Raw genomic sequence first — 11,652 nt, forward strand, 5'->3', positions numbered from 1 at the left:
CCGGCCCGCCCCGCGCCCGCTTCCCGGCGTGCCCCGCACTGGGCTAAAGGTCGCGGCGCGGAGGGGGCAGCATTGGCTCGGCGGGGACGCAGCGCCCCGACCCTGGTCCCGGTCCCGCTTCTCACCCTTCGCCGCCGCCGCCGCCGCCGCCACCATGGCGAAGCAGCCGCAGCCCATCAGCCCCTTGAAGAACTTCTTCGCTGGCGGTTTCGGGGGCGTCTGCCTGGTGTTCGTCGGGCACCCGCTGGACACCATCAAGGTAAAGTGGCGCGGGGCGCCCGGGAACGAGGGAGGCGGCCGGTGCTCGGTGCGGTCGGGGCACCGGAGGATGGACTACAGCTCCCGGCAGAAACTGCGCGGGAGCGGCGCGGGTCCCGGTGGGCGCTGTGGCAGAACTACAGCTCCCGGCAGGCACTGCGCGGGGGGCGGGGCTCGGTACCGCCGCGGGGAGGCCGCGCCGGGCCTCTCTAGGGCGCCCCCTGGCGGCGCGGTGGCCGGGCGTGTGGCGATGCCGGTTTTAGTGAAAAACCGGCAAAAGAGCCGCGGTTAAAGAGCCTCGGTGCTCCCGGTGCTGGAGAGAGATGGGAGATGGGATGGGCCCGCCAGCCCGGCGGGACCCCGCTCCCTTGCTTCAGGGGGAGGCCCCGAGTGACCCTGTGGGGTCCAGGGAGCTGGGGTCCTCATCCGGACATTATCCCAGCAATTAATTAGTTAAATACATTCACTACTCATGACATTAAAATTCAACCTCTTCTCTTCTGTAGAGGGCTAAAGTGATGTCGGTGTTTCTATCATGATCTTTAGGTCCAGTCACAAAACGTACTCCATAGTAGCCAGAGGTGTTTCTGTCGAGCAAAGTTTAGAATGAAATATTTAATCAAATCATGTTTTCCTCTCCCTCTTACTAGGTCCGACTGCAAACCCAGCCTAAGCCACAGCCTGGCCAGGCCCCGCTCTATTCTGGGACCTTTGACTGCTTCAGAAAGACTCTTGTTGGAGAGGTACTGTGACACCTGCCAGATGTATCAGTTGTTTCTGTACATTGTAGGAATGAATCCTACAGAGAAACCCTACAGTTCCTGGGTTGTCAGTTAAATTAACATTTTTAAGCAGATTACAAAGCTTGGGGAATACTTAGTATACACGTGCTCCTGGTATATGTATCTTTGTTTTGCTAAGAAATGCCACCTATGAGAAGGCAGAAGATCTTTAATTTATAGATTTTTTTTTCTTTTTCTTTCTTTGAGAGCAGAGTGTCAATTATAGTAATTGTTCAACCTTCTCTAGAAGGTGGACAGTGTTTTTTACTCCTGAATCATCATGATCATGCTGTTGAGCTAGTCTTGTTTTGCTTTTAGAAAGGCACACAGCCTTGCTTTAAAGTCTTTAATTGACAGATAGTCCAATTTTCTGCTTTTTAAGTTTTCTCAGCAGCTATTTACCATTTGGAAATTATGGCTGTAAAGCCCAGCTGTTTATTTGCTTGCCTAAAGTCTCATTTCTAAGTGCTGGATCTCGTTAGGTAACTCCTTGTTGAATGAAAGATCTGCCTCAAAATCTGAAATCTCCTTCCATTGTGGTATTAACAGGTTGTTATATAACCAAACCAAATCTTGTTTGCCTGGTCTCTCCCACAAAGGAGTGGAATGCTGTGCCAGCTCTGAATCCCTGGCAGTTTTTAACACCCCTGCTGCAGCACGGACGTCAGAGCTGAGCCATAATAACAGCCTTGTGATGGGAAGTTCAAAAGCACTGCTGCCTCTCCACTCCTACTCAATACTCATCCATTTCTGTGAGGAAAACTACTAACCCTCTCTGCCAAGGCCTTTTGCTTCCCAGTGCCCAAGGGGAGGTTGAGCAGCAGTGGCTGATCTCTCAGCCAGGTGCAATTTCATGGCAGAGCCAGTTGTGCCTGTAAGACTTCAGAAGGTACTGGGATGAGCTGGTTTATTGGGACAGGGGGAAGAAAGGGGTGCAGAGACCAGCAAATATTTGATTTATATGTCTAGCCTTTATCTAGGAAGATAACTCTCCTTTTTATTGGACAAAATTCGACTTAAAGGCAAGATAAGTGAAAATAATACAGCTGCTGGGGTCTGCATTAGTACTTTTTCATATGTGTAGTCTATGGAAGGAAACATCAGGAATATGATGGTGTGTGGGGGAAAAGTTTTGATTTAGCGTAGGAAACAAAAAATAATTTGCTCTTGACTCTGTTGCAAAGTGAATTCATGTGGGGACTGAAGGAATTCCAGCTGCTCTCCCCAGCTCTTCCTTTAGTTAAAAAGTGAATTCCTTTCAGTGTTCTCAGGTTCAGTGTCAGGATTTTACACTACTGCATTTGACAAGTTACCAATAAAACACAGGTGTGCAGCTGAGAGTGCTCTCTCTTGACATATCTATTAAGGCTTTTATTCAGGGGGCTTTTGACTTCACTTCCTCATACCTGAGATGAACGTGCAGATGATGAGTATTGCTCTAGAAGGGCATCAGTGGTCCCAGGGTTTCCCAGGAAGGATAGCTTTCCTCTGCAGCAGTCCCTGAGCCTCAGCTAAACATGTATAACTGCAAATGAGCAATAAGCCCCTTTATTCCTCTGATCAATTTGACTGTTAGATAGATCCTATCCTGGATTGTTGCCTTTCCCTTCTCAACAAGCTGAAATGTGTGCAAAGTTTATGCCAAACCAAGTAATTCCTGTGATAATGTTTCTTGCAGGGAGTCCAAGGCTTATACAGAGGAATGGCAGCTCCTATCATCGGGGTGACACCCATGTTTGCTGTGTGCTTCTTTGGATTTGGCTTGGGAAAGAGACTCCAGCAGAGAAATCCTGACGATGTTTTGACGTGAGTTCCTGGTTAATCAGACGGTTGGGAAAGGCATTCTGAGGCTGCATTGTCACACGTTGAGTTGTGGTGTAAATTGGTGTCTTCTCCTAGGTTATAAATATAGTTCTGAAAGATAAACCACTCATGTTTTAATGCTTCTGGAAGCGTGGGAGTGATAGCACAGGCTAAAACAGGCACTGTGTGGGCAGGTGAGATGCAATTCCCTCTCTACGCAAGAAGGAGCCATGAAGGAACAATTCCGGTGTGGATGAGCACAGTGAGAGTTATGTAATGATTGCCTGCCAACAGGCTTGCTATTAACAGAAACTATGGGAGCAATAAATTCATGGTCAAGGATGAATTGATAACATTTACAGCCCTGATTCTCCTTTCCCTGTTAGTTATGAGTCTTCTTGTGGCCCTTCATTAGGATGTGAAAACAGCTATAAAATGTTTTATTAGTATTTCTGAAAAGAGGTGTTTATGAGCAGCCCTCCTCTCAGGCATGCCTGACCTTCAGAAACAGCAATAGGAAGCTCAGAAAACTTGGTGGGGCTTTCTACAAGCCAACCTGTGCATGAAGAAAGCCCCCCTGCCATTAGGTACTCCTGTAATGGGCTTGTTGAGCTGTGATTTACAGCTCCACAGGGACTGGGCTGTAGCTTAGCAAGATTTTATCCCATTATTTGTGTGCTAGGTAGGAGCTCTGTCAGAAAGCAGGAGCCCATCATGTAAAGCCAGCTGTGGTGGGGTGTTTTGGTTTCTGTTGGAGCCTTGTCTGCATAGGGCTAGTGTGAGCACAGCTGGCCCTGCAACACGAGCTGCTGCCAACACAGCTGCCATTGCTCAGGGTGAAGCAGTGCTGAGGTGCTGGGGAACTCTCACTTACCCTCTCTCACACCATGGCAGTGTCCTCATGCAGGCAAGACTGAAGGGAAAGGACAGGGCAACAGTAGGGACTGAACAACAAGTGCACCATGAACTTATTATCACCTCAGTGCCTTGTGTTTTATACACATGGTGCCCACAGGAAGTTTTAAGGAGCAAGCTGGAGAAGGACAGTAGTTTTTGGAGTCTTTATGTAGAATTCCTCTCAGCAGAGGAATTCTACAGAGCAGAGCAGTGGAAAAGTACAAATAGTGTATGTAGTGTCACTGTGCTCAGCTGAGCTGTTCTGTGGGTGCAGACCTGACACAGTGAAGGTACAGTGAGCTTGGGACATGAGACCCAAAAATAAAGGTCAGACTCCTGGTGCTGTGGTTATGGGTCTAGAGGCAGGCTGGATGGTTGTATTTCCCATGCTGATTTTGAAGGGAAGTTGTGGAAGGAAGAAGATGAAGAGAAACCTGAGGAGCCTATCCTGCCTTTTCTGGGGCTGAATGATCCCAAGGTGAGCTAAAAACCTCTAAACTTAGTTTGAGTAGGAGGTGTGGAGTGGCAAGGGAGGTCTGAATGGTCTGGAAGATATCATGGGAATTAGAGTAGAGAAAGGTGCAAGAATTGGAATAGAATGCCATCTCTTGGGCAAGTGGAGAGAAGTGGAAGGTGTGGAATTTGATTACATTGAGATGTTAGGCCTTCTTCCTAGGGGAGGTAGTAGGAGGCTGGATGTAAAGATAGTTTTGTGATGGAGAAACTCAACTTGTTTAAGGGATTCTTGTCATGGAGACTTTGCCATGTGAAAGCAGGTGCTGAGTGTTTGGGATAATGACAGGTTGGTAGGAAAGACTCAACTTTGGCAGAGGCTGGAGGAGTGAGAGATTATGGAAAGGAGGCTGCTGGGGTCACTGAGAAGAGTATGGGGGATTGGAGGAGGAAGAGACTGAAGTGAAAGGGAATAAAAATGAATGGGGAATGCTATAGCAAAAAATGTAAGTAGAAGGGGTATTAGCAAATAGAATGGATATGAAGAGCTGAGTTGTGGTTGCTGTAGGAACCAGTGCTTTGAGTCCTAGAGATCTTAAATGTTTAGCTCTGCATTGACAAGGCACTTCTGCACTGATAAAAGCAGTGTTTGCATTTCAAGTTCCACTGATGTGGAGCAGCATCACCTGGGGATGTAGGGATCTTTCTGCCCTTCATTTCCTGTGTGCTGTGTTGTGTTAGGGTCTTTTCTGTTTCCTTGGGGCAGATATCCTCAGCTGTTTGCTGCTGGCATGTTGTCAGGAGTGTTCACAACAGTAATCATGGCTCCAGGAGAGAGAATCAAGTGCCTTTTACAGGTAAGGCATTGGATGGTGGTGATGGGAATTTAATTTTAGGGGTCTTGTCTTTCCATAGCAGGAATTTCTTTGGTTAGTGCATTTACTCTGTTCTGTTTTTTGACAGGACTGAGACAACTGTCATTTAATGCAGCTGTGTCATGAAGAAGCATTAAACAAACCCACCATGACAGTATAAGTACACACAGCATTAGTTGCTCTATTCATTTTACACAGCCCAAGCCTTATGCTGTGGGACACTACATGAGGCTTCCATAGATACCTCAGTCCACTTCAAAGTATGGAAAAGTCAACTTTTTTTGAATGAAAGTTTTCCTTAAAAAAAAAAAAGGTGTAAACTTGCTAGATCATGAGACTCTTTCTGGTGCAAAGAAGTTCTGTTACCTTGACAGTTCCCATGCAGAGTTAAGGAATGCATTTCCAAACAGTGTTCTGACATTTGGGTGGCTGTTAGCTCTGCACCTTCTGCGGGGGTTTGAAAGTATTGTTGAAAAATGCAAACCTGAACAAATGAAATGCCATCTTTAGCAGGTGTGGGAAGTTCTGCTTGTTTCAGACTGTGTTGAACTCTGTTAATACAGTGATGGGTGGTCACATGTTAGTTCTGACAGACAGGATATTATCATGGAAGGTTTTATACACATACAAATGGCTTTGAATTTCACTATTTGAAGACTACTTTTTCTCTGTGTGGAATTATCTAAGTGACTTGAGTTATTTCAAACTTACACTGTGAAAAAAATAAAGGAGAATCTATTCTCTGCATGGAGCAGTAACCACAGCCTCAGCTTTAACGTGAGAGCTGCTGGAGGAAGTGAGGCAGAGGCTCCCTAGGCAGGAGCGTGTGCTCCTTCCTCTCTGGAAACACATGTGAGGCTCTCTAACCCTTGGCTGAACAATTCTGCATTGACCAGAAACCTTCAGTGGTCAGAAACTCTCACTTTAACCCTGCAGATCCAGGCAGCTACAGGTGAAACCAAGTACAGTGGCTCCCTGGACTGTGCCAAGCAGCTGTACCGCGAGTCCGGGATCCGCGGCGTGTACAAGGGAACCGTGCTGACCCTCATGAGAGGTGAGGGACAGGGCTGGCCCATCCCTGCTGGGGGGCTGCAGGATGGCAAGCCTGACACAGGATGGGAGATCTCACTGTCCCTTTAGGCAATTGGAGGGGTTGTGTCACCCATTTTCTTTTTTCTTTTTCTTTTTTTTTTTTTTTTTTTTCAGTCTGCAGAGCTACTCCAGTGCCTCAAAGGGCCTGAGAAATAAACATGAGATTCTCAGTGGGTGAGGAAGAGATTAGATGACAAGGATCAGAGGGATATAGGAAGTAATTAAGATCTGAGGAGCCAAGAGGAATGAGAGACTTCAGGAGAGGAGCAGAGAGAACAAAGAGAAGAGAAAAATGCAGAAGTGGGCCTTTTAAAAAAATTATTTTCTTCTTTTTTTCTTCTTTTTTTCTCCTTGAGAGAAAGATTGTGCCTGTCTGTTACTGTTGCTGTATAATACTGACTGCTTTAAAAAATGTGGTGGCAGCAGTCATGCTTTCTACCCTTTTGAGACTGGGTTATTTTGAACTGGGATGTCATGACCCCTCTCTCAAATACAACAACAACTAAGTAATTGTGCCAGACCCAGAATCCTTTATGTATTTTAGTAATTCCACTTTGAAAAACTGAAATTTCTGTATTTTGTTACTTCAGTTTAGGAATTGGTTCTATCCTCTGCTTCTCACACAAGTGTAGCAGCCTGCAGTGTAACTCTGGCAGTGTCCCTAGATAGGGGCTGGTTCTCCAGTTTAGGCACGGGATAAGAATAGGCTGTGGGAGTAGCTTAAAAAAAACCAAAACAAGACCCATCACCTGCAGAAAGAAATCCCCAAACAGAATCATTAGAACTAATAGTGTGCAAAATTCATGAAGTTCCTGCGCTGCTGTGATGTGCTGTGCAGAAATTTGGACAGTTTAGAGCTGTCTCATCATTAGTGTAATGTAACCAGGTTACAGCCTGGCTTGATAGGCTGCTGACAGAAAAGTTATTTTCCAGTTCTTGCCATTAGCACCTGCTCTCCATGGGAAAGTTCAGCCTCCTCTGTCTAAGGCAGCAGAAGATTTTTATTTTGTTTGTAGAAGAGGTTCAGAAAAAAAATCTGTATGTGCTTAGTGGTGCTGCTGGGCTGGCATGGGGCTGGTGCCTCTGGGCTTCCTTTGGTTTCCCACTCCTCAGAGCCTTTGCTGTTTACCCACCAGACGTCCCGGCCAGCGGAATGTACTTCATGACGTACGAGTGGCTCAAGAACATTCTGACCCCTCAGGGAAAGAGGTCAGTGAAATCTCACAGTCACCACTCTCTGCACTTCCCAGACACTGCTGATTCATCTCCCCAGCTACGAAGAGATTTACAGCAGTATCATCAAAACAAATTTTAAAAAGAGAAGAATGGTTGCTCATCTAGTGAGTTGAACTGGTTTGGTCTGGGGTTAGCTGACAATTAAAATAATATTCTGAGTTTCTCTCAGATTCCAGTTTGGATCTTATTAGCCAAGTAAGGAATACTTAAAGTAGTTTCAACCCTGTATGCACACAGAGAGCTGTGTGAGATTTGGAAATGCTGGAGAGCTTTGCTGGATTTTTTTGGGGGGTTTAGTTGGTTGGTTGGTTTGGTTTTTGTTTTTTTGTTGGTTTTTTTTTTTTTTTTTCCCCAGAGCATGTGTGTGTGTGCTGCTAAATAAAAATATTTGAATCTTTAGGGTGTAGTTGGTCCATCTTGGAAAGGTTGCTCAGATACTGCACTGTCTCTGTCTGCAGCATTGTGCTGCCTTCTGGCTGCCAGCCAGGCTGTCTTTTTGATTGTCACCTTAGTCAAAACAAAAAGTTTTACTTTTTCTCCTTTTTAAATCTTTTTTTCACTTTTTCCTCCCACCCCACTCTGATCCTGCCACAGTGTGAGTGACCTCAGTGTGCCTAGGATCCTCTTTGCTGGAGGCCTGGCTGGGATCTTCAACTGGGCAGTTGCCATCCCACCAGACGTGCTGAAATCACGTTTCCAGACTGGTGAGTTGCATTCCAGGGTGTCACAGCCACACTCCTGTGGTGCTCCTGGGAATGGGCTGGGCAGGGATGGAAGGTCTTGAGTGGTGCTTGAGACAACTGCATGAAAACCCACGGGTGTTCCTAGCATTCTAGTTGGTTTCCTCACAAATTTTTGGCACATCAGGCTGCACTGCTCTGTTTCTGAATCCTTGATAATATAATGATCTTGATTTGAGGTACCTGATTTGAAACCTAAGCATAGAACTCATAATAGTAGAATTGTAATGGCTGTTTTATAACAAATGTAATTTTTTGAGAAGTTTTATTATTTCACCTCAGACACAATTGTATAAATTGTAGCCTGTGCTATCTGCAGTTTATAGTAACAGGGTGCTGAGAACATTGCTTTTGGACTGGCAGCTCTGCTCTTTAATGTCTGTGGCCTAATTACAGTTAGAATGACCCCAGACCTTGTGCTTCAGCAGAGTTGGACAGGTTTTTCCTTGGTTTCTCTGCCAGTCCTGTCAGTGAATATTTTTGTTAAGGCTCCCCATGGTCTCTGTGGACTCAACTCTCCATTGGATAGTGACCATTTTTCTTGAGTCACAAATCATGATAATCATTTCCTCATGATTATCATGAGGAAACCTCATTTCTTTTTCTCTGAGCAATGGCTGCTGTGGTTGTTTGTACCATACCAAGGGCTGAGAGGGAAGCCCATCACAGCTTTGTTCTACTGAGTCTCCACACAGTCTCCAGTGCTGCTGTGTGGATGACATGGGTTCATGGTGGTTCAGTTTAACTGGGCTGATCTGTGGCTACCTTTTCAGAGGGCTGGCAGAGGCAGAATTTCCCAGGGCAGTGTCAGGAGAAGAAAGAAATTGTGTTTTGAATAGAGTAGCTTTTAAAAAACACCTCAGCATATCCACGTAACATCAGCTTTGGAACATCCTGTGCTTTTCATTTGAAGTCTGTCGGTGCTCTTGGCTGGGGCATATGATAGGATCATTTTCTTATTAACCAGCTTCATCAGTTTTTGTATCTGACATTCCTATCACCTAAGTGCAGCTCTTGAGAGAGCTGTGATCAGCAGTGCAAGTAACAGCTCAGACTTCCAACCCTGACAAAAGTTACTCTCCTTTCTTCCCTGCCTGCAATGACTTGATGGTGTAAATTCTTTGGTTTACAAACCAACTTCTGTTCACTGAGCCTTGCTGAGCTCTCTTGTCTGTTTGCTGTAGCAGTGAGAACCTCTAGAAAACCCTGGGCTGTTACCTGTGGCACAGCCTTCAGCCCTCGCCACTGCCACACATCTGGACTAATGTGTTGTGCATCCCTTTCAGCTCCTGCAGGAAAATACCCCAATGGCTTTAGAGATGTGCTGAGGGAGCTCATCAGAGAGGAAGGAGTTGCATCTCTGTACAAGGGCTTCACAGCTGTGATGATCAGGGCCTTTCCTGCCAACGCGGTGAGTGCGCCGGGATCCCGGCTGGGCTTGGGGTGCTCACAGTGAGTGTTTGCAGTCTGGAGGGGACACAAGTGCACCATTCCAGAGAGGTTCTTGTCACTGCAGGTACTTTTGACTGTTGGTGTTCAGATTCTGAAACTGTGCTTTAATCTAGGAGCAACAAGTAAATCTTTCTTCAAAGCTTTGCATGAAAGCTCTGTGTTGACTTTCTCTGATAGTTTTTAGCTACTGGTTTTTAGCTGTAGAAGATGGAATAAGTTTGGACTCACTTTCCCTTCAATAAATAATGAGCCTAACAGAGCCAAAGTTCAGCCTTTGTGTGGAGGGATACAGTAGAATTCCTGCTTCTGGGTCAAGACTTTTTTGGTCCTCTTCCTCCTTCCATATAAAGCACATTAGGTGTTCATAGTGCAGCAGTTCAAAAGCCTTGCTTGAAAGAGATTGTTAGAATCCTTATTTGTTCTGTGTTCTCTTTTCCAGGCATGTTTTCTTGGTTTTGAAGTCGCTATGAAGTTTCTTAACTGGGTTGCACCTGGTCTATGAAGACTAGGAAGTCTGGAAACGAGAGAGGAGAAGGAAGAGAGTGCAAATCTGCCTCACAGGAATAAATTAATGATCACTTAATATTTCAGGAATAATTGTTTGCCTAATGCCTTTTTGCCTTTCTCACATTCTTTAGGTGGTGCTATGTGCCAGTCAGAAATGCAAGCTGTAACTCTGACAGAGTTGGTGAGGAGCTAGGGGTGACAAATCTCCTGAGCCAACCACAGCAGTGACACTGCTAACACACAGCTGTCACTATCACACGTGCTACCTTAAGTACTTCCTCATGGAAGAAGGGGACACATCTTAAAATGTAGTTCTTTATTTACTGAAGAAACATGTAGCATTAATGCTGAAAAACCTCCTTTAAATTATTTTTGGCAGCATGTACTTAACTCTCAGGGCATAAGTCAGCAGCTGCACGTGGTTGTGTCTGCAGGCAATGTCAGGCAATGTTCTCATCTCCTGTAGTTTGTCACTTGTGGCTGTTTCTGTGTTAACACTGGTTTTAATCTCCTGTGCATGTGCAGCAGCAAACACAACTCAGCAGGGGAGGCCAGAGCTATGTCCCAGTGGGTTTAGAGGTGTTGCAGGTACCATATCAGGTCCTGCACACTGATCTTTTCTGTGGAACTAGGACACAAAATGCATTATGTTTAACATTTGTACTAAGCTTTACTGAGGGAGCCAGTGGGGAAATGTGTTTGATTAACCTGAACTGTTCTCTCAAATCCTTTCTGTCCCATTGAAGAGAACCCAAATCTGATTTCAAAAGTATAGCACAGCTCATAGCGATCTGTGATATGTTTGATTCATCAAATACTGTGTGCTGGCATTCAATCCCTGACACCGACGTGAGAAAATTTAATGGCACATCCAAGAACTGAATTTCTCTGACATGAGGGGGACACATGAAGAGGACACTGGCTCTGCAATTTTGACTAACTTTATTCTTTCTCCTATTCTTTGGTTTTCTCTTATTAAACATGATCACATTTTCATTTGAGAAGTGACTAATACTGAGAAGCAAATAGCAAATTTTAATTTCTTTTTGTTGTGATGCAGTGTTACTGGAACTCAATAAAACTAGGTGCTGCTTGGCTAGAATGTGTGCTTTGGTTCATTTACTTTTTGCATGGTCATGCATGCTTAGTTTTGCAAAAGTTTTCCAATTCTTAATTCCCAGATTGGTTGGTAAATAAGCTGTGCTGTGCTGTCTTTGATTGCTAACCCTTTGCCTTTTAGCTTTTCAATTTCTGACATGAGCTATGGAAAGGAATATTCTGCACTTGGCATGTTTGCCATAAAAGTCCTTTTAGGTGCTGCATTGTGGATGCAAATTTTTAGCTATAAAGCAACACACTAAATAGCACATTTGGAACAAATAACACATACTTTGTGGAAAGTACCTGGAGTGGTCTCTTGACCTGTACCATGAGGACACAGCCTTCACCTCAGCTTTCCACAGGCAGGACAGCCCTAAAAACTTCTACCCCATGCTGTGGAGAAGCCTTGAATTCTACTTTCCTTCCCAGTTTTTTTGGAAAGACCAGAAGGAAACC

The 11,652-nt window shown here is 45.2% G+C and overlaps 2 protein-coding genes across 2 annotated transcripts in view; one reads left to right on the top strand and one right to left on the bottom strand.

Moving 5' to 3' along the window:
* Nucleotides 1-211, bottom strand: part of ARIH2 (ariadne RBR E3 ubiquitin protein ligase 2) — a 35,422-nt gene extending 35,211 nt beyond the window's left edge. Inside the window, exon 1 of the mRNA XM_036391320.2 lies at nt 126-211. The gene's annotated coding sequence lies outside the window, so the exon portion shown is untranslated. The remainder of the gene's footprint in view (nt 1-125) is intronic.
* SLC25A20 (solute carrier family 25 member 20) lies at nt 152-11,197 on the top strand. Its single transcript, XM_036391322.2, has 9 exons — nt 152-259; nt 909-1,001; nt 2,719-2,846; nt 4,960-5,050; nt 6,005-6,122; nt 7,297-7,369; nt 7,991-8,100; nt 9,423-9,547; nt 10,028-11,197. Exons 1-9 carry the CDS (start codon nt 155-157, stop codon nt 10,088-10,090), a joined length of 906 nt encoding a protein of 301 aa, XP_036247215.1. The 5' UTR covers nt 152-154; the 3' UTR covers nt 10,091-11,197.
* Nucleotides 11,198-11,652: the final 455 nt, after the last annotated feature.

Source organism: Molothrus ater, chromosome 11 (assembly GCF_012460135.2).
Source record: "Molothrus ater isolate BHLD 08-10-18 breed brown headed cowbird chromosome 11, BPBGC_Mater_1.1, whole genome shotgun sequence".
NCBI lineage: Eukaryota > Metazoa > Chordata > Aves > Passeriformes > Icteridae > Molothrus > Molothrus ater.